This window comes from Sus scrofa, chromosome 7 (assembly GCF_054392235.1).
Source record: "Sus scrofa isolate SSC_HxYL_T2T_F1_AM1 chromosome 7, Sscrofa_HxYL_maternal_Yorkshire_Landrace_v2.0, whole genome shotgun sequence".
NCBI classification, from domain to species: Eukaryota; Metazoa; Chordata; class Mammalia; order Artiodactyla; family Suidae; genus Sus; species Sus scrofa.
This window is the reverse complement of record NC_139389.1, coordinates 38781299-38808281: the sequence shown is the minus strand read 5'-3', so window position 1 is coordinate 38808281 and position 26983 is coordinate 38781299. Positions and strand designations below refer to the sequence as shown.

The 26983-nt window shown below is 60.1% G+C and overlaps 1 protein-coding gene across 3 annotated transcripts in view; it reads left to right on the top strand.

The window, feature by feature from the left end:
- The window catches only part of GRM4 (glutamate metabotropic receptor 4), a 100129-nt gene that overhangs the window by 36780 nt on the left and 36366 nt on the right, over positions 1-26983 (top strand). For all 3 annotated transcript variants that reach the window (XM_084966952.1, XM_021098606.2, XM_084966951.1), the window contains exon 3: positions 8999-9215. In XM_084966952.1, coding sequence (XP_084823078.1) covers positions 8999-9215 — 217 coding nt within the window. The remainder of the gene's footprint in view (positions 1-8998; positions 9216-26983) is intronic.

Here is a 26983-nt window from a genome sequence, read left to right as displayed (position 1 = left end):
GGGAGGGGCGGTCAGGAGGCTAAGGGGGGTATCGCATAGGGCCCAGTGGGCTGTGGAGATAGACCTCTTGATGGGAGGAGCTGCTCTAACTGGCCACCAGCTGGGGAAGGGCCGGGCTGTGTGGGGAAGGTGACAAGTGTGGGAAGTGGGGGCAGTGAGGAGGCGAGGCCAGACCAGGGTGGCAGCAGCGGAGGAGGTGAGCCTCGGCTGGGTTCTGGATCTTGTTTTCAAGGCAACAGTATTTGCTGAGAAATCAGATTTGAGGCATGAGAGATAAGAGTCAAGGTTGTGCCTGACCCTGGGAGCTGAGCTTGGCCGCCTGGCTGGGGGTCCCATTTGACGGCCAATAGAGCAGGCAGTGGGTGGGAGCCTGGGGTTTGGGTGGGTGCCCCTTAGGCTGTGTAGGTGGCCTGGGAGTGACTGGTGGGGGATGGAGGTCTGGGTCCCGGGTGGCCAGCGTTCAGGATCAGCCATGGAGGCTGAGCAGGGGCTGCCTGGATGGGTCGGGGGGTTACCAGGAGAGCGGGGAGCTGGGCAGCTCTGAGAAGGGACAGTGTGCTCAGATGCCACCACAGGGTCAAGTGTGGTGAGGACTGGGTGGAGAGCTCCCAAGGCCACCTGGTCCCTGGCCCTGGGGGTTACCTGCCTTGCCTGCTTGGCTGCACCTCCCTCCCTGGCTGGTTTTGGCTGCCCCGCCAGCCCAGGGCGCAGGCTCCCTCACTCCAGTGGGCCCCACTCCAGCTTGGCTGGGGCCAGACTGTGATATAAATTACCCAGAGTGATGGGGCTGTGACTTTTATCGGCTCTTGTGTTCAATAATGTTACTACATCCCATTAGACCACATTATATTAACACAGAGCCATCTAGTCCACGCAGGGCAGCACAGAGACTTGACTTGGGAGGACACGGGGCACACACTGTACTTGGTCCCTTGGCCCAGCCACGCCACCATCGCTGGCCAGCAGGACGCCCGAGGCAGCCAGTTCCTGGGGTGGTCCCAGCCCCGCCACCACTCCTGCAGCTGCGGGTGGATCAGAGGGTTCTGTGGAAGAGGGTTTTTGATGTCGCTCCCGCCCACGGAGGCTCCACCCCCTGTCCTTACCTTGTGAGTCCAGAGGTCCTTAAACCGCCACCGCACGGGTGTGGAAACTGAGAGTCAGAGCCGGAAGTGCTGTGTTCAAGAGATGCGGTGAAGAAGGGCCAAGGCATGGACTCGGTTCCCCATCCCGCTGCTTCCCAGGGGCAGGGGTGGTGCGGGCAGAGGCCAGGAGGCTGGAGTGTGTGCCTGGCGGGGCATAGAGGTGAGAGCAGCCAGGTGTTGGAGTCAGACAGACCCAGGTTCAAATCCTGCTTGGCTACTTGCTTCTTGGGCCTCAGTTTTCTCATCTGAATAGTCAAGGTAATACTAGCCGTCACTTCCTGGGGTTACTGTGTGAAGATTAAGCGAGAGGACCCTGTGCAGTGCATGGCACCGAGCTGATACCTTGAACGGTGGTGCCTGGCCTGTTGGGATCACATCACCGCCAACACCTGCACAGCCTCTCACCTGCTGCCCCCACCCTGGGTTTCACAGCTCCCTGTGCTGGTCCCCGGCCCTGTCCCCAGATACTTGGGTGTGGCCTGGTGCCCAGTGCTGCCCAGCCCCCTAGCTCACAGGCTCATGGTGGCACAAGGAAGGTCCACCTTTGTCCTAGGTGGGCCTGGGTGTGGCTGCCGCCCGGGCACTGGGTGACTTCCGTCGTAAACCAGGCAAGGGTCTCCTGTCTCAGGCGTGGGGAGAGTTAACGGAGGGTCTGTCAGTAGCGGCCGCACCTGGTATGTGTCAGAGGCATAGTGATGGCTCTGGGCGTCTTGGATGTTGGCCCTCTTTCCAAGCAAGCATGTTCTCCCAGGTCAGCCTCATAATGAGGCTGACAGGGGCCAGGGTCTCACCCCTGAGCCCATTTGACAGACGTGGAGACCGAGGCTCATGGGCTGGTGACTTGCCCGCAGTAGGCGGCACCTGCCTCTCGCCTCCGGGAACCTGGGCTGTGGGCCCTTCTTGGGGGGGTGCAGTGCTGTGGCCACTCGGGGTTTCCCCCCAGCTGGGCCCTTCCTCCCCACCCTGGGCTCCTCTGTCCCTCGGATCACTGTTGACAAGGTTACGGAGTCAGCATGTAAATCCTGCAAAAGTGAGTGTAATTTATTGATCTACGTTTTGCTTATGAAACAGGACAAGTGCTGATTTGAGGATCCGGTTTGCGCTCACCCTCGGCCACAAGCTCCCCCTCCCGCTCCCGGGCGCTTATCTGCAGTAATTCCCCAGCCTGCACCCAGCCGCTCCTTTGTCAGCCCTGGAGCCTCTGCACTCTGCGCCTCCATTCTTCTCCAGCCTCCGTGCCTTATCGGGGGGCCCCCCCTTTTTCCTGGGCTCCTAAGAAAACATATAATGTTTAAAAGGGTGAGACAAGGGGCTGAATAAAGCGCTTTCTGGGGAAATATTTGTTCAAAGGCCTGTTGCCTGAATCTGTCTGGTTCTCTCCTGGAAAACATAATTCAGAGCCGGCCTGGAAATTAATCCAAGTGTCCGCTTGCTTTCCTGATAAGAGGCTGGGCGGGCCCCAGGGAGGGGGAGACAGAAGCGGGTGTGGGAGGGCCCCCCAGTGATTGCTTTCTGGGGTGTTGCTGTGAAATCAGGGGTGAGGGAGCTGGAGGGAGAGTCCCACTGAGCCCTGGGGAGGGAGGAGAGAGACCTCAGAGCATCTTCAGTGAGCAGTATGCTGCTGGGGAGCTGCCCACCTGCCCAGGTGAAGCGGCAGACCTCAGGGTCGACCGGCTCTGTGGTGGCAACAAGGCCCCGAGGCTCTGAGCCTGGGTTTCCTCAACCGGCTGAGGCCCTCATGGTACCGCTGTGGGGGAGGACTCTGGTGGCCCCTTCATTTCCTCAGCCAAGTGCTGTGCCAGGTGTCCAGGACACAGTGGGGGATTTAAAAAGGCCCCTGGATTCATGGAGCTGACATTTTAGGGAGAGGTGGCTAGTAAATGAAATAAGCCAGTAAATACAGCGCATGTTGGAAAGTGATCACTGTTATGGGGAAAACCTAAGCAGGGAGGGAAGTCGGATTGGCCTTAATAGGGTGGTGGGAGGCCCTGTCTGCAGAGGCTGGAAGGGAGGGTGTGAGAGAGGAGCCTCATGCGAATCTGTGGGAAGAGCATTCAGGCAGCAGGAGCAGCTGGTGCAAAGGCCCTGAGGCAGAGTGTGCCTGGCATGTTCAATGGAGGGCTGCTGAGGCTGGAATCTTGTGAGTGAGCCTGAGCTGAGGCGAAGGTGCTGGCTGGAGATGAGGTCGGAGGTAATGAGGTGAAAACGCTTTGGTAAAACACACAAGTTGGAATTCCCATCATCATCGGCATCAGGCATCATTGTGGCTCAGCAGAAATGCCTCTGACTGGGAACCACGAGGATGCAAGTTTGATCCCTGGCCTTGCTCAGTGGGTTAAGGATCCAACGTTGCCGTGAGCTCTGGTGTAGGTTGCAGATGTGGCTTGGATCTGGCGTTGCTGTGGCTGTGGTGTAGGCCAGCAGCTGCAGCTCCAATTTGACCCCTAGCCTGGGAACCTCCATATGCTGTGGATACGGCCCTTCAAAAAACACAAAAAAAACCCAAAACAAACAAACAAACAAACAAACCACTCCCCCCCCAAAATACACAAGTTCTTGATGTTTTGGCCGATGGCCCTGAGATGAGCTGTAAAGGGCATTTGATTAATGCCTCCCAGGGCTCGCACAAGAAGGCCGTGTGGGCACTGTGCCCGCTCTCTGGTCTTCTGCCCACCGCAAACATTCTAGGTCTTTTGACGGCAAGATGATGGAAACTCTTCCCAGGCCACTTCCCCATCACGATGCCAGGAGCAAAAATGGCCACTTGTGACTGGGGCCACGCTGGGGTGGGAAATGGGTAAATGGCCTGGTGAGGGGCCCTGACCTGGCCAGGGGGGCCCTGGTAGCAGTGAGGGGCCTCGGGGAGGGAGGTCAGGGCCATGGACCGTGGGTGGGGCTGGGGATCCTAATTAAGAGCTTGGATCCAAAAGGCCTGATGATGGAATTTCTAATTAAATCAATTTCATCTCGTCTGGGAGGCAGAGGTTTGCATATGATAGGCATGAAATTAATAATTATGTTTAGAAATTAGCTGTTGCTCCAAGCAGAGCCATTTGCGCAACCCTCTGGGGCCCCGGCCCCCACCCCTGCCTGATCCTTTGTGATGGAGACAGATGGGCCACTTCAGCCCAGTGTGACAGCCAGAAGTGGAGGTGGTGGCTGAGCCTGGACAGGAAGGAGGACCAGTTCTCCCTGCAGCTGCCGCAGGCCATGTGGGTGGCCCTCTTCGTCAAAGGGGGCTGCCACCGTCACGCCCAGATTCTGTGTGTGTGTGTGTGTGTGAGTGTGTGCAGACCCACTTGTGAACAGGGGAGGCTGAGGTTTACATGACTGTAACATGAGTTCTGGAGCTAGTCCCTCTGAGTTCAAATCATGGCTCAGCCATTAGCTGTGTGACCCTGGGCAAGTTACTTAACCTCTTTGTACCTTGATTTTGGGGAAACGGGGAGAGTAAGACAGCCTGCTTCCTAGGGTTATTGTAAGGTTAAAGGTGTTAGTCATATAAAACCACTGTGGATAGTTCTTGGCACACAGTAAGCACTCAATAAATGCTCATTCATTTTCGCAGTGATGCCCACACGCCTGGGTGCACGTGTGTGTCTGTGTGGATTTAGTGCAGTTCAGCCCAGGCCAGCCCATGGTGGGTGTGAATGCCTCGCACCTTGGCTCTTGAGATGGAAGCAAATGCAGCGTATCCGCGGTTGCCCCAGGGCCAGAGCTCACACAGCCTGTGTCCCTGAGTGGCGCGAGGAGACAGGTGGGAACCAACAGCCCTGCATCGCTGTGGCTTGAGACACGTAACAGGGATCCTGACTGCACTACACCTCCATGTAGTTGGTGGGGTGCTGTGCTCCCCCTCCTCAGGGGCAGGCTGGGGGACACTGCCCATCATGCAGTGGGTGTCCCTGAGAACCAGCACCCACAATAGTCATGTGCCAGGTTGCTTATTGGCCCTCCCGCTGGAACCTCAGCTCCCTAAAGGTGGGGACGTGTCCCTGTGTGTTGGCCAGAGGTTGTGCAAGGCGCTGAGTAGGTGCTCAGGGAAGCATCGCATGAGTGAGTTCCGAGGAGTGAGGGTGGCCTGGACCTGTGTGTGTTGGGGGGAAGGCTGGTGGCTACAGAGCAGCCCAGGCAAAGGGGAGGGCCAGGGCCAACCCATCACCAGGCACGGAGAGGGCAGAGCTGGGGAAGCCAAGCACCCTGGTGGCGAGAGGGGCAGGGGCTGAATCAGGGTGCACCCAGGGTGGGGCGGGCAGACGGATTGATGGCAGTGGGGCCTAGGTTGGCTGGCCCAGGGCCACAGCAGGCCTCGTGACTAGGTCCCCAGTGATCCGATGCTTGAGGTCCGGAGCTGGCGGCTGGCCTCTGTCCTCAGGGTAATGAGGTCTGATTGACAGAATTGCGCTTCCCCGGGCTGGCCTGGCCTGAATTCATGCAGGGTCTGTGGGGAAAGTGGCCGGTGGCCCCACATGGCCCAGTGGGCATGTGGAAGTTGTTTGTTGAGGGGCAAGGCCCCAGCATGTGACCCAGACTGAGGCCCAGGGCGGGCATCAGACGGTCCTTCCCCGGGCCGATCCCAGGCCTCCCGCAGACACCCCGATCTGCCCCCGCGGCCCTGCCCAGGCGTCTCCTGCTTTACAGGCTTTGGGAGTCTGTTCCTCTGCCCTTGAACCCTGGGGTCCCTCTCAGAAGTGGGCCTGGTCGGGACTGAGGGCAGGGGGGCATTGGTGACCCTCTGTGTGCCAGTGCCGCCCGCTGCCCCCCTCTGCCATGGTCCCCCATCTCTCATGTGACTGCCCTCCCAGCCGCCTGCAGCTCCCCGACTCCCCTCTTTGACCCCCTTTCTCCTCTTCAGTCTGTTACACCCTCACCCACCCTGCCAGCCTTGAGACCCTCCCCATGAGCCCCCAGGGAAGCCCTGTTGCCCCAAACCTGACACCAGCCTGGAGGCCTTTCTCTTCGGAGGACCTTCTTTCCCGCCCCCAGCGGCCTGGTCTCAATGGGGGTCTCAGTGCCTGGCTGAGATGGGGGTTCCCAAGGGCGTGGGGGTGTCCACCCTGTGTCTGGCTCTCAGTGAGACCCACTCCTGCCCCCAGGCCTGCAGAGGGAGGAGGGCAGCCGGCAGCACCTCAGCTCCTCTGGGGCACTGGGTCTGCAGCAGAGGCTCTGGCAGTGCGGGTGCCGGGTGAGAAGCCGGCCTTCTCTCCTCTCACCAGCTCGGAAGTGCACATCCCTGCCCAAGCGGCTTTCATGTACCTGAAAGCCCGGCTGCCTTTTATCTGGGAAAGAAAACAACTGATGCTGAAAGTCTGGCAGCCGAGGCCTCATGCAGCCAAGATCAGCAGGGCCAGGGGCAGGCGGCCACCCTGGGCCTGACTTCCCTGCTCCCTGAGTAAGAAGGGCTGCAGCCAGCAGGTGGGGGGCCCAAGGTCTGCCTGGGCCCTGGCCTGGGTGGGGCTGGCTGCCAGAGGGGGCTACAGGGTCCTGGCCTCAATCTGCAGCTGCCTGGCCTGGCTTGTGGCTGGAACAGACAGAGCAGTCAGCTGGGAAGGAGGACGGGCACAAGGCTAGGGCAGGGGATGCTGAGCAGGGCTTCAGAGCAGCGGGTCTGCGCCTGGGGTCTGATCTCCTGGCTCTGATATCAGAGGGCACTTTCGTCTCTCTGAGCCTCAGTTTCCTCATCTGAAAAATGGGCACAACGTCTGCATCTTGCCTCCCTCTCTAATAGTGATCTCTAGCACCTGCCAAGGCCCCACGTGCCGGGCACTGTTGTAAGCACCTTGTGTTCTCACCAAGGCATTCCTCTCTGTCATTACTGTGACTGCTTCATAGGGGTAGCGAGTGCGGCCCAGAGAGGCTACTTGCTTGCCTAGGGTAGGCCAGCAGGATGGCAAAGCTGGGTGGCACAGCCCTGGGCAGGTTGGCTCCAAGGAGCACTGAGGCAAGTGCTGGGGAAGGGGGGGGTGCTTTTATTGATTGATTGATTGATTGATTAACAGGCAAGAAATAGATTTATTAAGATAGGATGCTTGTGAGAGATGCAAGCTGCCAGGCAAGGAAGCTCTGCTGGCGGGGGCGGGGTGCTTCTAAGCACTAATGCTCCCAGGAAGAGGGGTGCTGGCCCTGGACATCCAGCTGCTTGACTGGGGTGCCCCAGGCCTTGTGCAGGTCAGGGCGGGGGTTCCACCCTGACTTCTCTGAACAGAGCATTGGCCTTGCCAGAGCACCGGCCTTCAGAGGCCTGGGGACTGGGCCCAGGGTGGGTCTGAGATGCTGGGCAGTTTGCTTACCCCTGTCCTCTTCTGGTTAGGGTATGGCGGGGGCCAGCCCCTCTCAGGGCATCCTCAGATTCTGGTTTGGGAGCCAGTGATCCAGGACCTGAGCTGTCGGTACCCTGCATTCCAGCTAGTGTTGCCATGCTGGGCCTGGGGCAGCTTGAGAGCAGGTTCAGGTTCCAACCCATGGACACACATGCACACATGCACATACATGTGTGCAGGCCTTTGCACGGCCTGTTCCCACTGCCTGAAAAGACTTCCTTCCGGAGTTGTGGCTCAGTGGACTCAGAACCCGACACTGTCCATGGGAAGGTGGGTTTGATCCCTGGCCTCGCTCAGTGGGTTAAGGATCTGGTGCTGCTGTGAGCTGGGGCGTAGGTCACAGAACCACTTGGATCTGGCATTGCCGTGGCTGTGGCATAGGTTGGCAGCTGAAGCTCCAATTCGACCCCTAGCCTGGGAACCTCCATATGCCACAGGCGCGGCTCAGAAGTCAGCCCAGTGCAGTGCGCCCTCCCCTCGCCTGTCACCGTGGGCAGTGGAGATTGGGCAGAGGGCACGCGGGAAGGTGCATATGGTGTGGACCAAGGCAGGGAGGGGAGCACCCGGGCCACTGACCAGCCCTGGGGAGCCAGGGGCCCCTTGAGGAGGGCACGGGGAGGGGTGCTCGGGGGTCCACCCGGCTCCTTCCACGCCCCTGGGGTGGTGGATGTCAACCACAGAGGAAGGGCAGCTGGACGGCTCTGTCTCACCTTTGCCTGATGTGGGGGCAGGAAGGTGCCTGGTGACTTGGGGGCTGGGGGTAGGAGGCCAGAAGCTGCCATGAGGGGCTATGGGACTGGGCAGGCCCGGGGCACCAGGCCCCTCTTTCTCTGGTCTTCTGGGGTGGGCGGGGCTGGGGGAACTGGAAGCTGGGCTCTGTCCCCTCAGAGCTGGCAGTGGAGAGGAGCCTGGGCCCAGATGGAGCTGTGGGGACAGGGTCTGCTGGGTCGTGACAAGCAGGGCTGCCTGGGGCAGGGTGAGGACCCCTCTCACCACCCTCATCCCCACTGCATCCTCGCGCCGACCCCTCACCCACCGGGGGATTTTCCCCAGCTGGGACCTTGTGGCTCTTGATGGGAATGGCTGTGCATGTGTGTTAGCCCCTATTACTGTGGGGTGTTATTGAGGGACCACCAGCCTTGGTACCTGGGCGGGCTGGCTGGGAGGCTTCCTGGAGGAGGAGGACTGGATGCTGCCCCTCACTTCTCAACCTGATGGGGCCTCGCTGATGAGGGGTGTCGGGAGGGGGCCGGATCAGGGGAGAGCTGGGGAGGGGCAGGGCCAGGGCTGACCCATCGTCGTCCCCCCTCTCTGGCCTCAGTCTCCTCCTCTGCCTCTGTCCAGTGGGTCTGGGACCTGTTCACTGCATGCCCAGCCCGCCCCCCGCCTCCCCACCCAGGAGGAGAGGAAGGCAGGCCCCCGGGAAGGGCTGGGGTGGTCCCGAGGCTGGGGGATGGGAGGCGGGGGCATCGGGGCTGGCGCTGGCTGGGCAGGGTGAGCTGCCAGTCGCCCTTCAGCGGCCCCTCTCACCCCCAGATCCCCCAGATCAGCTACGCCTCCACAGCCCCCGACCTGAGCGACAACAGCCGCTACGACTTTTTCTCCCGCGTGGTGCCCTCGGACACCTACCAGGCCCAGGCCATGGTGGACATCGTCCGCGCCCTCAAGTGGAACTACGTGTCCACGCTGGCATCGGAGGGCAGCTATGGCGAGAGCGGCGTGGAGGCCTTCATCCAGAAGTCCCGCGAGGACGGTGAGTCGGGCGCGGGCCGTGCGTGGGGCGGGGGCTTCCAGCTTGGTGGCCGAGCGTGTCCTGCCGTGGGCTCTCCTGCACCAGGCAGCCCCTCACCACCTGGCGTCCCCTCCGGGCCTGTGGCCGCCTCGGGGGGTGTCTGGGGGACTTCTGGGTCTGGGGTGGGTGTGAAGGACTTGTGCAGACACGGTCAGGCAGCCAGAGGGATCCGGCAGAGGAAGGTGGCCTTGTTTGAGGGGGTCTCAGGGACCCAGGAGCCAGGGGGCCACCAGCAAGTTTTTGGAGCGAGGATTTGTTTGGGGGAATTCAGAGCCCTTAAAATCAGGGCGTCTGGTGGGGGGCAGGGGCTGCAGGGGGGCAGGGGATGCGGCTGTGCTGGTTCAGGGATGTGGGTGCCCCGCAGGTGGGATTTGGGGAAGGACAGGAAAGACCTCTGCTCTCGGATCTCCCCCTCCAAACGCACCACATCCCTCAGTTGTTCTCCCCAAAGTGATGCGGCTTTCATCTAGCAAGCAAGGGCTGACACCACGTGGGCCACGATCCGGGCCTCTGACCATGGAGGGAGGGTAGCCTGTGGGACCGTGGGGTGCTGGGCATCCAGAGGGGCAGACAGGCCCTTGGGCCGGGGCTCTACCTGGGTGGGGTGGGCCCTGCCATGCAGAATGCTGGTTTGGGGCCAAGGGGCGAGGGGCTGTTGCGTGGGGTGTGCCGGTAAGCAGGAGGCCCTCCGGCCCGGCAGGCCCACCTCCCTGCAGAAAGGGCCTCTGCCTCCTCCCTCAGCCTCCCCAAGGCCCTGTCTCTAAATAGCTCGCTGTGGCACCCTCGACCTTGGGCATGGCATCTGTATATTTATACCCATATAACCCGGGACCCTAATTGCTTTTCCCAAGGACCACAGAGTGTCCAGAGGCTGGCGTTGGTAACACCCCGCGGGCATAATCCTACTATAAATCTCACATAAACCCCTTTAATTGTACAGCTGCCGCAGCTCGGGTGCTTGTGACCTGGTGGAGAGGGCGGCGGGTGGCAGAAGTGGGGCAGCGCTGGCTGAGGCTCCAGCAGCTGGTCCCTTGCAGATGGAAGCGGGGGCGGACAGACCCCACTCCTGCCCCTTTCCCCGCTGCCCCCAAGTCCCTCTTTCTTTGCTCAGACCCTGGGAGGCTCCGCCCACCCTGCCAGGCAGGTTCCCCTCCTCCTGGATGGCTGGGCTCCTTCCATGCACCCTCAGTCGGATGTGGGGAGGGGGGTGCTGGATGGGGGCAGGGACAGAGGTCCAGAACCCCCATGTCCTGACCCTGAGTGGTGACCTAGAAGCCACCCCCGTACTCACATAGGCCCCCTGCCAGCTGGGCGCAGGCTGACCCCGTGTACACGTCATTTCGGGTAACCCACCCACCCTATGAGACAGGTACCCTTGCTTTGCAGTGGACGAAGCTCAGGCACAGAGAGACCTTATAATACTTGGCACTGGGTTGCAGAGCAAGTTGGAGGGAGGAGGAGTTTGAACCCAGGCAGCAGTCTGGCTCCAGGACCACAGGTCTTCATTGCTTTGTTTTTGTCACTATCTTGTGCCCATTTCCTAGTACTTTAACTGAGACCCCAGTGGACCAGCCCTGCGTAAGGGAAGGGGTATGACAATGACAGTCACACACACACACACACACACACACACACGGCCTGGAGGGACACACACTGGTGTAAGTGTGGGAGAGGCTAGGGACTAGGGTGAGCTCTGGGCATTGTGTTTTATTTTTAATTTTTTTGTCTTTCGTCTTTTTAGGGCCGCACCAGCGGCATATGGAGGTGCCCAGGCTAGGGGTCCAATCAGAGCCGTAGCTGCCAGCCTACACCACAGCCACAGCAACACCAGATCTGAGCCGCATCTGCAACCTACACCACAGGTCACGGCAATGCTGGATCCTTAACCCACTGAGCGAGGCCAGGGATTGAACCCGCAACTTCATGGTTCCTAGTCGGATTCGTTTCCGCTGCGCCATGACAGCAACTCCTGGGCATTGTGTTTTGGCTGAAGCTAAGACTATTTGTATTTCTTACAAACATCTCATCAGACATTGAGTTGTTACAAAATATGAAGTCAACTCAAGATTTTTAAAAGGACTTCTAGAAGTTCCCATCGTGGCTCAGTGGTTAACGAATCCGACTAAGAACGATGACGTTGCGGGTTTGATCCCTGGCCTTGCTCAGTGGGTTAAGGATCCGGCATTGCCGTGAGCTGTGGTGTAGGTTGCAGACGCGGCTCGGATCCTGCGTTGCTGTGGCTCTGGCGTAGGCTGGCAGCTACAGCTCTGCTTAGACCCCTAGCCTGGGAACCTCCATATGCCGTGGGAGCGGCCCAAGAAATGGCAAAAAAAAAAAAAAAGAGAAGGACTTCTAGAAAAATACAAGAACTAGCTACTTTGCACCAGCCTCCTGGTGCCCCCTCCCTGAGCCCCTGCCCCCAGGGCTCCATCCCTTCACTGAGGGTCTGTCTCCCATGCCCACAGACTCTGTCTGGGTGGGCAGCCCCGGGCTGGCTCCCCGCCCCACCTGCTGCATGAAGTGTGCTTTGGCGAACTGTCTTAGGCGAGGGGAGAGGAAAGGAGAGAGAAAGCCACGCTCCAGCTGCCCCAATTGAAATCAGAATTGAGCGGCCAGTAGAAAGGGGCTGCTGTACCTTGTAGCCTAATCCCTGCAAAAGATTAAAGATGTCTTTGGCTGTATATTGTATTGATTCCTCCTCTGAAGTGTGTCATCTGCCAGTTGCTCAGAGGTGCACTGGGAGTGGGGGTGGGGGGCACGGAGGGGAAGGCCCAGCAGGGCTCGGGCCGTTGGCACAGGGCCTGAGGAAAGCCCTGGCATGACATTTCCCAGCCCCCATCCGCACCCGGCCCTCCCGCCCTGATCACTCCACCATGTGGCTGATGCCCTGAGCTGTCCGATGGCCATGGGCTGGACCCTGCCCTGTGCCAGGCCCCCTTGCTGCCTTATCACATGTCCTGATGACCATCTTGCAGGCCGGGTGCTTTGTCCCCATTTTAGAGATGAGCAAACTGGGGCTCAGCGTGAAGGGGCTTGCTCAGGCTCACACAGCGAGGTGTGGGAGCAGGACTTGGAGCCAGGCTGTTGGATCTGGACTGTCAGACCCATGCCCTTCTACCTTGCACTGCCTGCCTCCCCCAGCTCTCCTCATAGAGGTGACAGCACAGGGCTCAGGGGCTGGCCTCGGCCACTTACTGGCGCTTGGTCCTGGGACGGTCACTCAGTCTCTCTCGGTTTTGGTTTCCTCATCTGTGAAATGGGGATAAACCAGTTGTTACCAGAATGAAATGTGCTCCTGGTCAGTAGAGGTGGGGGCTCAGAGGGCTGCTACTGGGGGTCCAGCTGCCTGGGCCACAGGCCCCTCCCCGCCCCCCCGCCCTGGTGCCAGCCACACCTGGGGAGGCCCGGGCACGCGAAGGCCCAAGGAGGCTACAAGCCACGTTCTCAGACAGGACTAGGGGACAACCACAGGAGCCCAGGCCAGCCTGGTTCCGGTTCTTACAGAACAGCTGGTCTGATGGTGAGAGGGCAGAGAGGGGACCCCCAAAGACAGCCAGGACAGCCTGTGCATGTGCGAGCATGCATACATGTGTGTGCACATATGAGAGCGCATGTGCGCGTGTGCACGTTTGCGTGTGCACATGCGTGTGCACACATACATGTGGTGGGGAGGGGTGCGCCATGTGATTTTCTGGATGTGTGCCCAGCTGGCCTGCCCCTGTAGGTGTGTCTGACAGGTGGTAGGCAATGTGTGTGCTTGTGTGTGTGTGTGTGTGTGTGTGTGTGTGTGGTGGGCTCTGCCTTCTCTGCAGCCCCCTCCCCGCCTCCCCGACCCTACCAGGTGCGGGAAAGGCGGGGGCACAGTCAGGGCTGGGATTAGGTATGCAGAGCAGGCCCTGCCTGGGCTCTGGAGATAAAGCCAGATAGGCTGGAGGGGGTGGCCTGGTCCCGGGCGCCACCCGCCCCTGTCCTGGGCGTGCTCAGGGGTGGGAGTCTGGAGTGTAAGCTTCTCTACCCCCACAGCCTTTCCGTATCCATGGGGTCCTGCGTGAGCCTCGGTTTCCCTGCACCAGTGCTTCATGTCACGGATGAGGACAAAAGGCTCAGAAGTCAAGGGTCCTGCCTGAGGCCACATGGAATTGTCAGAGCTCAGGGCTGCAGGGTGGGTGACAGGAGAATGACAGTATCAGTAGGTCACGTTTATGGAGCCAGTGACCAGACCTTCTCTGTGCTTCATTCGTGTCAATCTATTTCTCCTTCAAGACAACTCCGTCATATGGATGGCAACACAGAGGCCCAGAGAGGTTAAGTAATCCCCTGAGGCCACACAGCCAGAAAGTAGCAGGAGTTTGCATCCAGTGTGGCTCCCCGTCTCGGTGCACATGGCAGAAAGGACACGGGTCAGCTCCTGGAAGGGCCCTCTCCGGGGGGGGTCACCTTAGGAGTTTGGTTCTGGTCCCCTCCAGGGAATGATTCCAGTGCCTCGGGCACATCCAGGCCTGTGCTCCTGGGGTGGAATAAGATGGCCTTCCTGGGTGTGGCTCAGGCCCGCCCCTCAGCGGACGTCCTGTCCCCCGCACAGTGGAAAATTCTAAAGCCTCCCTGCCTGCTGCGTCCCCCATTGATATTCCAGAGACGCTAGTGCGTCAAGCTATTGCCGGTCTGACCTCCAGCTCCAGCTCACACGGCTGAGCGTCAGACTTGCATGTAGATGGCCCTGTCCACATGGCGGCCAGCAGGCTGGCAGCTGGAGGCCCAAGACTAGGGCACCTCATCCCTCTGGCCTTGTGACATCTTTGGACTGTGCTTCTCTGGCTGTAAATGGGGGGCCAGAGGGCAGGGGAAAGAGCTTGGCCAGCTGGAAGGAGCTGTGCCCCCCAGAGAGGCTGGAATTGCCCATCTTTCTGGGAGACCAGAGAGGAGAGACTTGCCGAGGGGCACCCCCAGGATCCAGAAACCTCAAGGGGGGGATCCTTAGAGTGCCCACTCCGCTTTTCCCTCCCCACTTCCCCTCCTGGGCCTCGTCTCCTCCCACTCTCCTCCCAGGCTCTGCTGCAGTTGCATCAGCCTCCTTCCTGCTCCTCCAACAGGCCAGGTGCAAGCTGGCCACAGGGCCTTTGCACAGGCTGCTCCTTCTGCCTGGGACGCCCTGCCTGGGACCTGTGCGGCCGGTCCTCAGTGCATTAGCTGTCTATCCAGGTGTTCTGCTTCAGAGGGGCCTCTCTGACCACCGTATCTAAAACAAGCCTTGCCCCAGCCTGTTCCTCTCCGTTTCCTACTCCCTGCTTTGGTTTTCTTCTTGACAAGTACATTGTTCTTTGTCTCTGGTCCATGAGAGCAGAGATTTTTTGCCTGTTTTTTTCCTGGGTGCCTCCCCCCAGCCTCTCGCTCAGTCCTAGCACATAGTAGTTGCTCAGTAAATGTTTGTGGAATGGGTGACCGACCAGGGAGTCTGGCAGCCACTCACTTCTCCGGGGCCTGGGCTTGCTCTCCCAGTCTGCAGAAGGGCAGACAGAGGCTGACAGGGCCTAGGCATCTGGGGTCCCCACGGATGTCCTGGCCCTCCCCAGCCCAACCCGACACGTGAGGACAGAGAGCCCTCTTCACTTCGCCATGGCGCCTGCCTTGGGACGCTGCCTGCTGATGGGCTGCCTGCCTCAGAAGCGGGAGTGGGAGAGGCCCAGCCTTCCAGGCCCCGGAGTTTCCGGCTGGCTGTGCGTCTGGATTTATTTCCCGTCTGCCGGGTACCAGCCCCACGTGAGGACAGGAGACAGGCTGTGGGCCCGGCTGGCTCTCGGCTGACGTGGGCGAGCAGGCACGGCCAGACCTGGCACCCACCCGTCCAGAGCAGGAGGCACTCGGTAGTCGGCCTGGCCCTGAAGGGAGGAACAGGGATGCACTCGAAAGTGAGCAGGTCCCTCCAGGGCTGCAGGTGCCAGGCCCTTGGCCAAACAGAGAGGAAGGAACAGCAGGTGGGGGAACAGCTCTAGCAGGAGCCTGGGAGGAGAGAGCAGAGGCAGGACCCGGGGCAGGGCCTGGCCTGGTCGTGGGGGCCACAGGGTGGGGACCAACGTGAGACGGAGCCAAGCTGCTTCTTTCAGGCCAATCCTGTGTTGAAGAAAAGTTTTGGCACTTGGGGTCATGTCCGACTGCCACATCCAGGTTACTCAGGCCCTGGGAAGTCTGCCCTGCCCATCACAGCCCTGGGGCAAAGCCCATCCCCCCTGCAGCCCTGCTTCCTGGGGGGAGGGGAGGGCTGTGACCTTCCCAGGGCCGGCCTCCTGGGAGCCCTGTCACTCTCGCCGCAGCACCTGCTCAGTGTTCCCATCTCCTCTTCCACTTGACTGGGCCCTTTGAGGCCAGGAAGGGCTGGATCCCCAGGCTCTGGGACCCTGGCCCTCTCTTGTGCCCAGTGGGGCCTCAGTAGGTGTTCGCAGCATGAAGAGCTGCCCAGCCTGGTGCTCTTGGGTGCATCACTGCCCTTCTGGGGCCTCTATCCATCACAGCAGGGGTGGGCGCGTCTCAGCTCGACCTCCGGCTGGCCGCGCCCTTCCAGTCCCAGGCGCCTGGCTCCAGGCATCCTTCTCGTTCGCCAAGGCTCATTACGGCTTGTTCCCACGACTCTGGCCTGTTCTGAGAACACCCCCGGACGCTCACGGACAGAGTGTTTAGGATCCTTTTCTCAGAGAAGCGTGAGAACCAAACGGCTCCTGTGGCCTAAAGGCGAGGGCGTCCAGTGGGGGCCCCTCAGGCTTGCTCTTTTTGTTCAGGGATGATGGGGGGCCAACTGCGTGGGGACAGAGCCTACGGCATGTGACCTCGTATGTGGTGGAGATGGGCTGAGAGCCAGATGTGGGGAGAGGTCCCACCGCTGGCTTGGTGTGGAGCCTCTGCCGGGGGGATGCCTTGCAGTATCTTCTTGAGTGGAGACCTCTGGACCTCACAGCCCAGGATCCTCCATTGGCACTGCGCGTGTGCTGCCCACTGACCAGGCATTTTCCAAGGATGTGGGAGGGAAGGGGACCCCCAGCCCAGGAAGGGGACCCCCACCCCAAAGCCAGTCCCCACCATTCCTGTTATCAACCAGGCCGCCCTGAGCTTGAGACCAGTCTCACCTTCTGCCTGCTGGTCTGCTGCCGGTCACTGTGCTGTGGGTAGAAACGAAGGGGACCTGGTATGGGCACCCCACCGAGCCACGGGGCCCCGCATGTCCCATCTGAGGTTCCTGGCCAGGGCTTGGAGATCAGCAGGGTGCTGGTGTCGTTGTGACTGCTTGGTAATTGCCCGGTCGGCCTCTGTCCTGCTGTGGAGATGCTGCTGAGCTGCCCTGCGGCCTTGGGGACGTCTCCTGTCTGCTGATTTCCTTGCCCTTCTGGCCTTTGGTGTGGGGCTGGCGCCTCTTGATTTGGTGAGTCCTTCGGGCTGCTGTCATCCGGCTGTTTTCCTGTCTCTGACTCACCTGTGACGTGTTCACCCCGCCGGTCAGGACAGGGATGGGTGCATCTGAGGTTGTTGCTAAGCTTGATGGGATTGACAGAGGAAGAAGGCACTGGACACTGAGCCCTTTTGCTCTGTGTTTGCATCACTGCCCTCTCGGCAGAAGGCAACGTTTGCTCTCACTGGCCTCCTCTGTGGAACATGTCTGAAGATTTCTTGGGGTTTTAAAAAAGTTTCCCATGGAGTTCCCTCTGTGGCACAGTGGGTAAAGGATCCAGTCTTGCCCCAGCTGGGGAGTAGGTCACAGCTGCAGATTGGATTTGATCCCTGGCTCAGGAACTTCCATATGCTGCAAGTGTGGCCATAATTTAAAAAGAAAAAGATTCCTTTTGGAGTTCTCGTCATGGCTCAGTGGTTAATGAATCCGACTAGGAACCATGAGATTGTGGGTTCGATCCCTGGCCTTGCTCAGTGGGTTAAGGATCTGGCATTGCCGTGAGCTGTGGTGTAGGTTGCAGACACGGCTCAGATCCTGAGATGCTGTGGCTGTGGCGTAGGCTGGTGGCTACAGCTCCGATTAGACCCCAGCCTGGGAACCTCCATATGCCACAGGAAGCGGCCCTAGAAAAGGCAAAAAGACAAAAAAAAAAAAAAAAAAAAGAAAGAAAGAAAGAAAAGAAAAGCTTCCTTTTGCTGGTTGCAGCCCTTCGTGGCTTTGGCCTTCTGAGTCCCGTTCTCACCGGATGCCACCACAGAGGGCTGAAGAGTCAGGTGCTGTGCGATGTTGAGTGGTTGCTGGGGTCTTGGCCTCATTTTCCACCTCATGAAGTGGGGATACTGGCAGCACTTCCCTTCTGGGTTCTGGTGAGCCTTACATGAGTGCGCACAGGGGCACCACTAGCACCGTCTGGGCGGTGCGCTAGGCCCTGAGCTGCTGGCGGTGTCCCTGCCATTGTTAACCAGAGTGGGGTGAGGTGTCAGGGCCCCGTTCTAGTCCCGGCTCCATCTCTGTGTGGCTGTGTAACCCCGGGTTACTAAGCATCTGCTGTGCGCTGGGCATTGGACCAGGACCTGGGAGAAGCTGCAGTGGACCCAACAGATGAAGCCCCTGATCTGTGAGCTCGTGTCTGGGGGGCATTAGAGGCGCTCACAGTAAACGTGTCCCTCACTGTACAGAGTAGTTGCAGAGGCAATGGCTGTTGCTGTGAAGACTAAAGCAGGAGTCCCTGTTGTGGCTCAGCGGTTCATGGATCTGACTAGCGTTGATGAGGACACAGGTTCGATCCCTGGCCTTGCTTAGTGGGTTAAAGATCCGGCGTTGCCGTGAGCTGTGGTGTAGTCGCAGATCCTGCACTGCTGTGGCTGTGGCAAAGGCCAGCAGCTACATATCCAATGCCACCCCTAGCCTGGGAATCTCCATATGCTGCAGGTGTGGCCCTAAAAAGCAAAACAAAACCCCCAAAGCAGCGTGCAATGTAAGTAGGCAGGGAGGGGCAGGAGGAAACTTTTCCTATGGGTGCCCAAGGAAGGCTCTTCTGCAGGGGACGTCCAGGCGGGGCCCAAATAGGAGGACGCGAGCCCCATGGACATCTGTGGGACGTGTCCCAGACGAGGAATCAGGACTCCCAAGTGCAGAGTCCCCAAGATGGAGACCCCCAGAGTCTGGAGCAAGTGAGTGAGGGGGACAGAGCGGGGGCGGGGGGCCTTCTGGGCCCTGGGCCGGCTCTGGCTTTGGCTTACGTGAGACCGGAGCCCAGGAAGGTTGTGAGCTGAGGAGGGCACTGTGGACTTGGTGTACCAGGGTCCCTCTGGCTGTTGTGTGGGGAAGAGGCTGCAGGCCTGAAGCAGGAAGGCCAGTGTGGAGGCCACTGCTGTCCTCCAGGTCACAAGGGATGGTGACTGGGACGTGGGGTGGTGGTGACAAGGGACAGATCCCGGGTGTGTTTGGAAGCCTTTGCCCCCAGGACTTGCTCCTGGCTTGTTCCCGGGGGTCGCCCAGGCGCTTCTGCTTGAGCACCCTTGGGTAGAGGCGCCCACCCCAGCGCCAGACCCTGGGGAAGCCCTGGTTGGCTCAGGTCCCAGCAAACAAATGGCCAGTTCTCAGCTGGTCCCTGGACTCTGATTGAAGCCTCGTCCATAAAGTGCTGGCCTCTTCCCCTCGATTTTGTTAGCAATTTCTCTTTTAGGTAAGTGTGTTTATTTCTGGGTACTGCTGTGAATCCTTTTTGGGACGAGGCAGGTCTGAATGGGCTTATATAGCTGCAGCGAGAGATTTGGAGCAGTTGTCTCCCCAGATCTCTGCATCCGGCTAGATGGTTATTATCTGGAGGGAGCAGGGCAGGGATTGGGGGAAGGGGTGCTTCCTTGAGGAGGGGGCTGCAGGAAGAGCCTCCCGGGCCTGCCCCAGAGCAACAGCAGGGAGCCTGAGCGGCAGCTGGGCGGTTCTTCCTCCTGGAGCGGTGTGTGTGTGTGTGTGTGTGTGTGTGTGTCTGTGTGTGTGTGTGTGTGTCTGTGTGTGTGTGGCTGGCCCACGTGGTCGTGCTGACCCTGCCTGGGACTCGCTGTGGGTCCGGAGAAGACACTCTTCCTGGTCCTGTTTCTCCATCATCTCCAGTCACACAGGGGGGTGACTGCAGTCCCTCTGGGCTGGCTATTGTACGGAGGACAAAAGTGGGTGACCTAGCATCAGAGAGGCCACCAAAGGGTTGGAGGGGGTGAGGGGCTGCCTCTGAGGCGTCAGACGCCAGGGGGAGCGCTTGGCCTCATCCGGGTTGGGTCCCCCCTCCCTGACTCATGAGATCTGTGCCCCATTCTGCTGTAGACAGAATGATCATATGGATATTCTATGCAAATTCTCATTTTTAATGAGCCAGAAGGAAAGCTAACGACCATCTTGCAGACGCCTTGGGGCCTGAGGGAGGCCTTGGGATGGGGCACAGGGCGGGGGTAGTGTGTGTGTGAAGGAACAGGACAAAGTGACAAACAAGAGGAGAGGGAGCAAGGAGAAGGGTCGGAGGGGGGACATGGTAAGGGTTGGGGGTCCCTTTACCATCTCTCAGAGCCTGTCTGCCTGCCCCACTTTAAGATGGGAAACAGGGTCGGAGAGAGGCAACTTGCAGACACCCCAGAGCTGGGAGAGAGAGAGGAGGGGAGGAGGGCGGCATCGGGGTAGTGGGGGTGGCAGGATGCGCTTCTGAGCTGCGAGGGACCATGGAGGGTGTGTGCCTGAGAGATGGAGAGAGGACAGGAGACAGGATGGGGCGGGGGAGTGAGGGGGAGGCAGGGAGAGCGGCCGAGGGACAGGAGCTGGCAGCTGGAGTGGGGCCAAGAGGCCGTCTGGATGGGAGGCCAGCTCTGAGTCAGTCAGTTAGCCATTCACTCATTTTTTCATTCACGCTTTCATTCCACAGCATCTAAGTCTGCTTCATAAATGGATGTCAGCTCCTTGACGGCAGGATTCTTCTTCTTTTTTATTTTTGCTTTTTGCCATGCCTGTAGCATATGGAAGTTCCCAGGAGAGGGGTTGAATTAGAGCTGGAGCCACTGGCCTATACCACAGCCACAGCAGTGCAGGATCCGAGCCACATCTGTGACCTAGGTACAGCTTACAGCAATGCTGGATCCTTAACCCGCTGAGCGGGACCAGGGATGGAACCGAGTCCTCATGGATACTAGTTGGGTTCTTAACCCGCTGAGCCACGAGAGGAACTCCAGGGCAGGATTCTTCTCTGTCCTGTTCCCGGCTGTCCCCACAGCGTCTCGGGCGGCCCTGGCACTGGGAGGAGCTTAGTAAATCACTGCTGAGTCAGTGGATGCTCTGCTCTGGGCTGGGCAGGGGCCCTCTCCCTGGAGCTCAGAGCTGTCCAGTCCAGTAGTCACCCTGGGACTACTGCAGTGACCGAGACCCTGGGATGGTTACGGGCACAGGGGAGAAGGCGCCTGGGGACACCTCCAAAGGCTTCCTGGAGGAGGGGGCCTGAGCCCATCCTCAAGACCTGACAGAAGCTGGCATGAGAAGGAGTCTGGAGAGGGGGGGGTGGGCACAAGGGGGGGGGGTGGGCACAAGGGCAGAGGGGACAGTCAGGTGTGTTGGGGGAGGGGCCCCGTCAGGCTGAGGGTCACAGGTAGGTGTCATTGACCAGAATTGGGGTGCACAAGGGTCAGGGTCCCAGGGGCCAGGAGCTACCACCAGGAGGCTGGGCCTGCCCCCTGGACATGGAGCCAGCTTGGAGCCGGGTCAGGCAGCGTCTTGTGAGTGACACGTGCTCGGCTGCCCTGGGCAGGTCACCAGCCTCTGGGCCCTGGTTCATATTAGATAGGACCGCTCAGCTCTGGGCAGTCCCAGCCCAGCCAGGCACCTGGGGCGCCTTTAAATGTCAGTATAAGCATCACGAGTCCCTACTGGTACTTAGTACCCTCAGACTGCAACACTGTGACACGGCACAGTCACTCACTAGGAAAAAGGTCCCACCCTAGACACTTGCAGCTGGTAGTTTGCCCACCCTGACTGCAGGGTGGGGGCTGCAGAAAGGCCAGGTCAGCTGAGCACTCCCCCACCCTGCCCCATCCTGGATGCCCGAGCCCACTCCAGCCTGCTCCCAGGACCCAGGCCTGGCCTCCCCTCTCCATCCCTCCCTCTGTCTCTCCACCCCCAGGTCTGGCCAATCAGGCCTCAGGCTCTGGGCCCCAAGTTCTCCCTCAGCAGTATTGGCAGAGCTTGGCACAGGTGTTGGGGGCAGGGTGAGCACTTCTGCAGCTCAGGGCCACGTCTGGGCCTCAGTCCCCGGCCTTTGTCCCTCAGCCCTGGGGCAGCCCGGCGCCTCAGGAAAGCCTCCGAAGGTCCGCAGGCTCAGGCTGCCTTCTCTCTGCACTCCCCTCCTTGTGGGGGCTGCCCCCTTGCCCCGTCCTCCCCTACGGCTGATTTAGGGGGCACACTCACACCCACCACCTTGATCCTTCCTGTGGGGGCGTCGGCAGCCTGCTTTCTGGCCACAGAAGCTGAGGCCTCACCTAGGTACTTCCAGTGCCAGGGTGGGCCCAGGCCTCCACCCTCTGCCATCAGAAGGGTCGGCTTGGAGGAGCCCAAGCCCAGCGGCCTGCCATCCCTCCCCCTGAGTGGGCCTGAAGACCGGGGTCCTAGAGGACTTGGTTACCCGGTGCCTCCTGCTGGTGGCATGTGGGAGGGCCTGAGCCTGCCACTGGGGGCGGGTGGGGGAACATGCTTGGCCTGCCTGGGTAATTACATTGCAGCATTTCATTTCACCTGTCAGTTTTCACTTCCTGGGGATGTGGGCTCCTAAATATTTCATCCCAGCCTACAGCTGTCTGTTCTGCTCCGGCCACACCGTGAGCCCAGCTGCCGGCCCCAAACCCGGCCCCTGCCCCCTGGCTGAGCCTCGGTTCCTGCTCTGCCCTGCAGCTACCATAGGTCATCTTCTCCATGCCCCTGCAGACCCGGGGGTGGGGTGGGCACCACCAGCCCAGCGCTGCCTCCTCTTCCCAAGGGGTCTGGGGTGAAGAGGCCAGGCAGACCTCATGGCTGGAAATTAGGCTCAGTTCAACCAACATTGATTGAGCGCCTACTGTGTGCCTGGCACTCTGCTGGAAACGGGGGCGAAGAAAGAGAAAGGCACCGTTTCCCCTCGAAGGGCTCGGGGGCTGCCGGAGGAAACTGACCACAGTGTTCTAGCAGCAAACACTGAGTCCTTATGTGCCAGGCACGGGTGCGTGTATTAACTCGCTTTTTCGTGTTCTGTTGTGAGGTCACAGGCCCAGAGGGGAGTCACTTGTTCAGAGTCACTAAGAAGTGGCAGAGCTGGGATGAACCCAGGCAGCCTGGCTCTATCCCTGAAGCACAGGAGCTGCAAACCCGGGGCAGCACGGGTGGAGGACGGGGGCCTCCAGAGAAGAGATGACAGCCTGGGTGGGCAGCGATGAGCCTCACTGGGCAGAGGATCTGGGGTGGAGAGATGGAGCTTGGGGCTGGGGGCAGCAGCGGGGGTCGGGGGGGGTCACAAGTAGAGAAGAAGGGTGGGTATTTCTGGCAGAGGGACCGGCAAAGGCTCTGGGGTGGCAGAGTTTGCGCTGCGTTGGAGAAAGTGGCCTCGCCATGGCGTGTGGCGTTGTGAGGCCAAGGAAGGGGCCGGAAAGCTGCCACGTGATCCAGGTATGTCACTGGAGCTGAGGGGTCTTGTTCTGAAAGTGGCTTTGAAGAGCAGAGGACTCAGAACTCACACTCAGCCGTCCTGGCCTGATGTGCTGTGTGAGCCTCAGGCGGACTCCTTTCCGTCTCTGGACCGACTCTGAGGAATGGGTGGGATCCCCTCTGTTGAGGAAGGCCTGGCATGGCCACCAAGAATAGGGGGGTGCTGGCGTGGGGGCTGGGAACCAGCCATCTCTCTGCTCCCCCTGTCCCCTCCTGCCACCACCTGCCTCCAGATACCTTTGCTTCTTTCTCTCTCTCTTTTCTTCTGCTTTTCTCGCTTCAAAGGTGTTTTGCCTAAATGGGTTTGTGTTAAGATGTTAGGTTGATCACTCAGCAAATTTCCCTCTGCTCAGAGCCAAGTGCCATGAATAATGCAGCTCTGAGCACCCCGCGCTGCCCAGTGCTTCCGCCTCAGGGGAGGGGACAGTGTCCCCGCTCAGATGCTCTGAGCCCCAGCTGCCTGGCCTAGTCCCCCACAGCCTGGCCCCTCCCCAGAATGGCCCCCAGTGGTGGGGGGGCCTGTCCGCAGGTGCCCCCTTTAATCCTCACCGTAGCCCTGCTCTCTGGGGAGTGGGGATGGTGGGGTCCCATTTCACAGATGTGGGTGTGGAGGTTCAGAGAGGTCGGGGAGCTTGGCTTTTATCACATGGGTGGTTGAGATGGGGCCTGGACCCACCTGTGCGGAGACAGCCCAGGTGTCACAGCAGGCCAGCACCCTGTGCCTGCAGGTCCTGCCCAGTTCTCCATGGGGGTGAGCAGTCTCCCCACTAGTCACCACCCCACCCCGTCAGTACTCCGCAGCCAGGCCCCCTGCACCAGTGCCTGAGGCCACGCGTCCCGTAATTCCTGAGTCAGCTCAGAGACAGCGTCATGTCAACGCAGGTCTCATTAACAGAGGGTCTTAAGTTAGAATTGTAGAGATTGTCACACTATCTTCCTAAGTGACAGAGAGAAGTAGCAAGTGAATGTGGGCTCCAGCCCATGTGTGCTTTGGGGCTCGAGTGTGTAGTGTGTCTGTTTGTGTGACTGGGGGACTGGGAGTGATGTGGGCGGTGGGGAAGGTGGTGCCTTGAGAGCGTTCAGGACAAAGACTGTGGGTTCTGCCCTGGACCGTCCCTGGGCTTCCAGGCTAAGGCCCCAGCTTCTGCCCAGCACCCTGTCCCTGGGGACAGGGCTTCATCTGGTGTCCCTTCCTGAGCGCTCATGGCAAGGAGGGTGCATCGAGGTGGAGTAAACTCTCAGGAGAAGGCAGGATGGAGGGGGGCGGTCCTGGTGCCTGACGCCCCCTTGTGTGCTCAGAGCTGCGGGTGAGTCCTGCAGGGCAGGCGCTGGCTGTGGGCCACCCTGAGGCCCGAGCCTGTGCCCCCGGACGTCTGGCGCTCAGTGTGACCAGGTGTGGCTCCAAGGAGAAGTCACAGGGGGCTGTGGGATCGGGGAGGTCTCCAGAGGAGGTGGTGCCTTGGATCCCTGCAGAGCCTCTGCCCCGCTGGCCTCCTGTGCCTGCCAGTCGGGCACTCGCGGCTTGGCTGTTTGGGTCTGGCCGGTGTGGGTTGGGGGTTGCTGCCTGTCCTGGGCGGTGGGGGGGCTGCGTGCAGGTTCGAGAGGCCTGGTGCAGGGACACGGACATGGACACGGAGGACATACCGGAGCCCAGCAAAGGAAGGGCCTCGAGGGTGCCAGAGGGTCACCCCAGCCCCTTGGGGCCCCCCTGCCTGAGCCAGCAGCCTCTGTGCCCGCCTGTCGGGTGGCGGATTCCTTGGGGGCCTGGGGTGAGGCTGCATGTGGCAGAGCTGAGGAGGGGCAGCCCCGAGGTCTCTCACACCCACTCTCACAACACTCTCATACACACAGTCACTCACATGCATACTCACACATGCGTATGCACACACGCACACTTATGCACATACACACACATGCTCACACACGCATATTTGGCCTCACACGTGCGTACTCACAGGCTCATACGCTCACTCGAATACACATATCACACACCCTTACATACTCTGTCACTCACACACTCCCATACTCTCTCACACATGCGCGTGCAAACACACACGCACATACTCATACTATACACACAGAGGCATACTCACCACACAACATACTCACCTCATACTCTCGCACGCACACACTTTGACACGCGCACACACACATACTCACCACACACACACTCACTCTAACACTCACACACACACATACACACACGCATGCACACACGCATACACACACGGGAGTCACCAAGAGTTGCAGGCAGAGGGGTGTGTGCTTTAGGAGGCTGGAGTGGACCCTGGACGGCGGGGACTGGGTTCAGGCTTGAGCGGAAGGGGGTGGTGGCTATGAACCGGGCGGAGCCCCAGAGGCAGCTGGATCTGGAGCTGGCTGGAGTGCAGCCCCTCCCTGGCCGCAGCCCCTCACCCTGGACGCCCCGACCTCAGACACCCGTCCAGCAGTTGCTCTGCTGTCCGCACGGCTCCATTTATTCAGACAAAGATTCCGCTGCTGGTGGTAAACAAACGCAGCGCTGTTAGTCACTGACCCCCTGCGCCCTTTCCTGAGAGCAGATCTGGGGATGGGGCCTGGCTTTTGGAGACGGAAGGAGGAGGAAGAGAGAAAGAACCGTGCCTGTGAGAGAAACAGTGTGAGACTGTGTGTGGGAGAGTGTGTGTGTGTGTGTGTGAGTGTGTGTGTGAGAGTGTGATGTGTGAGTGTGTGTGTGGGGTGTGATGTGTGAGTGTGTGTGAGGGACAGTGTGTGATTTGTGAGTGTGAGTGTGTGTGAGTGTGTGTGTGTATGAGAGAGCGTGATGTGAGTGTGTGAGGCCACATGGCCTCCGCCTCGCCTCCCCCTCCACCACCCTCTTCTCTGCCAGGGACGAGGAGCCTGGGGGACCCCCTCGGGTTGGGTAACAACCCCCACTTTCCCTCAGTGTTGCAATTTGCTGCCTTCACATTTTGCCCTAATGTAGATTTTTTCCACTTGATTTCCTAGGATTTGTCTTTCATTGTTTTTCTCCTGCTTTAAATTTAAAAGGACAAAAAAAGAAAGAAAAAGGACAAGGGAGCAGAAGAGACCTCCTACCTCCTGCCTCCTGCCGAGCTGCCAGGTTTGGGGGGTGCCCCGCCGCCCCCTGCGCTCTTGGGCTGCAGGGCAGCTGCCCCAAGCCCTGGAGGAGGACCTTTCTCCCCCTGCACCCAGTCTGGGCCCAGAGCCTGGGGCCACTTGGGCGGAGGGAGCAGCCTGGGTTGCCGAATGCGATCCAGGGCCCGGTGCTGCAGCAGGAGGGGTGGGCACTGCGTCCCGGGGCTGAGGCCAGGACGCGGTGCCCTTTCTCGTGCCCTCGCTGTCCCCTGCCTTCAAGCTGGCTGCCCAGCTGCTTCCTGGCGTGAGCAGGTCTCCAGGTGAGGGAGAGGCTGCAGGAGGCGGGGAGGGGCTCCCCAGCTCGGAGGGTGGGGCTGAGAGCTGGGAAGGAACAGGGGCCCAGGTCCCTGACTGTCCCTACCTGGGGCAAGCGGGGCAGAAGCAGGCTGCTCCCGTTGGAGGCCTTTCATTCCTGCTTCCCTGGGCCGCCCACAGGCTGGCAGGCATGGAGGTGGGGGACCTGGGGCTGCCTGGAGCGGGTGGAGAGGACCTACTTAGGCAGGTGGAGGGAGGTGCAGGGGGAGGGAGCTGAGCACAGGTGCGTGATCGCGCTTTGTGTGATGCTGTGTCACCGAGGCGCAGACCTCAAACAAGCTCTCTGTGGACGTCTGTGCTGATGGAGGGAGCCGAGTGTGGACCGTCCCAGGCAGCGGACGATGGAAAAACCAGGTCATCTCAGCAGTGATCTCTCACTGGAGGGTAGGATTTATGAGTCCAAGGTGGTTTCAATTCCCGGCTCTCAGGCAGGGCAGCAGCTCCTGGAGAAATGTCAGAGCAGAGTGCAACTCCGCCTCTGTCAGCTGCTCACCTGTGCTCACCTGCCTGGCAGAGTGGGGCCAGCACCCCCAGCCTCCCTCCAGCCTCCCTCCATCCCTCGGCTCTGACCGCCTGACCTCCCTATCTCCCCACCCCCACCCTGCAAAGCAGCTGCATGGGTTTAGGGCTCTGT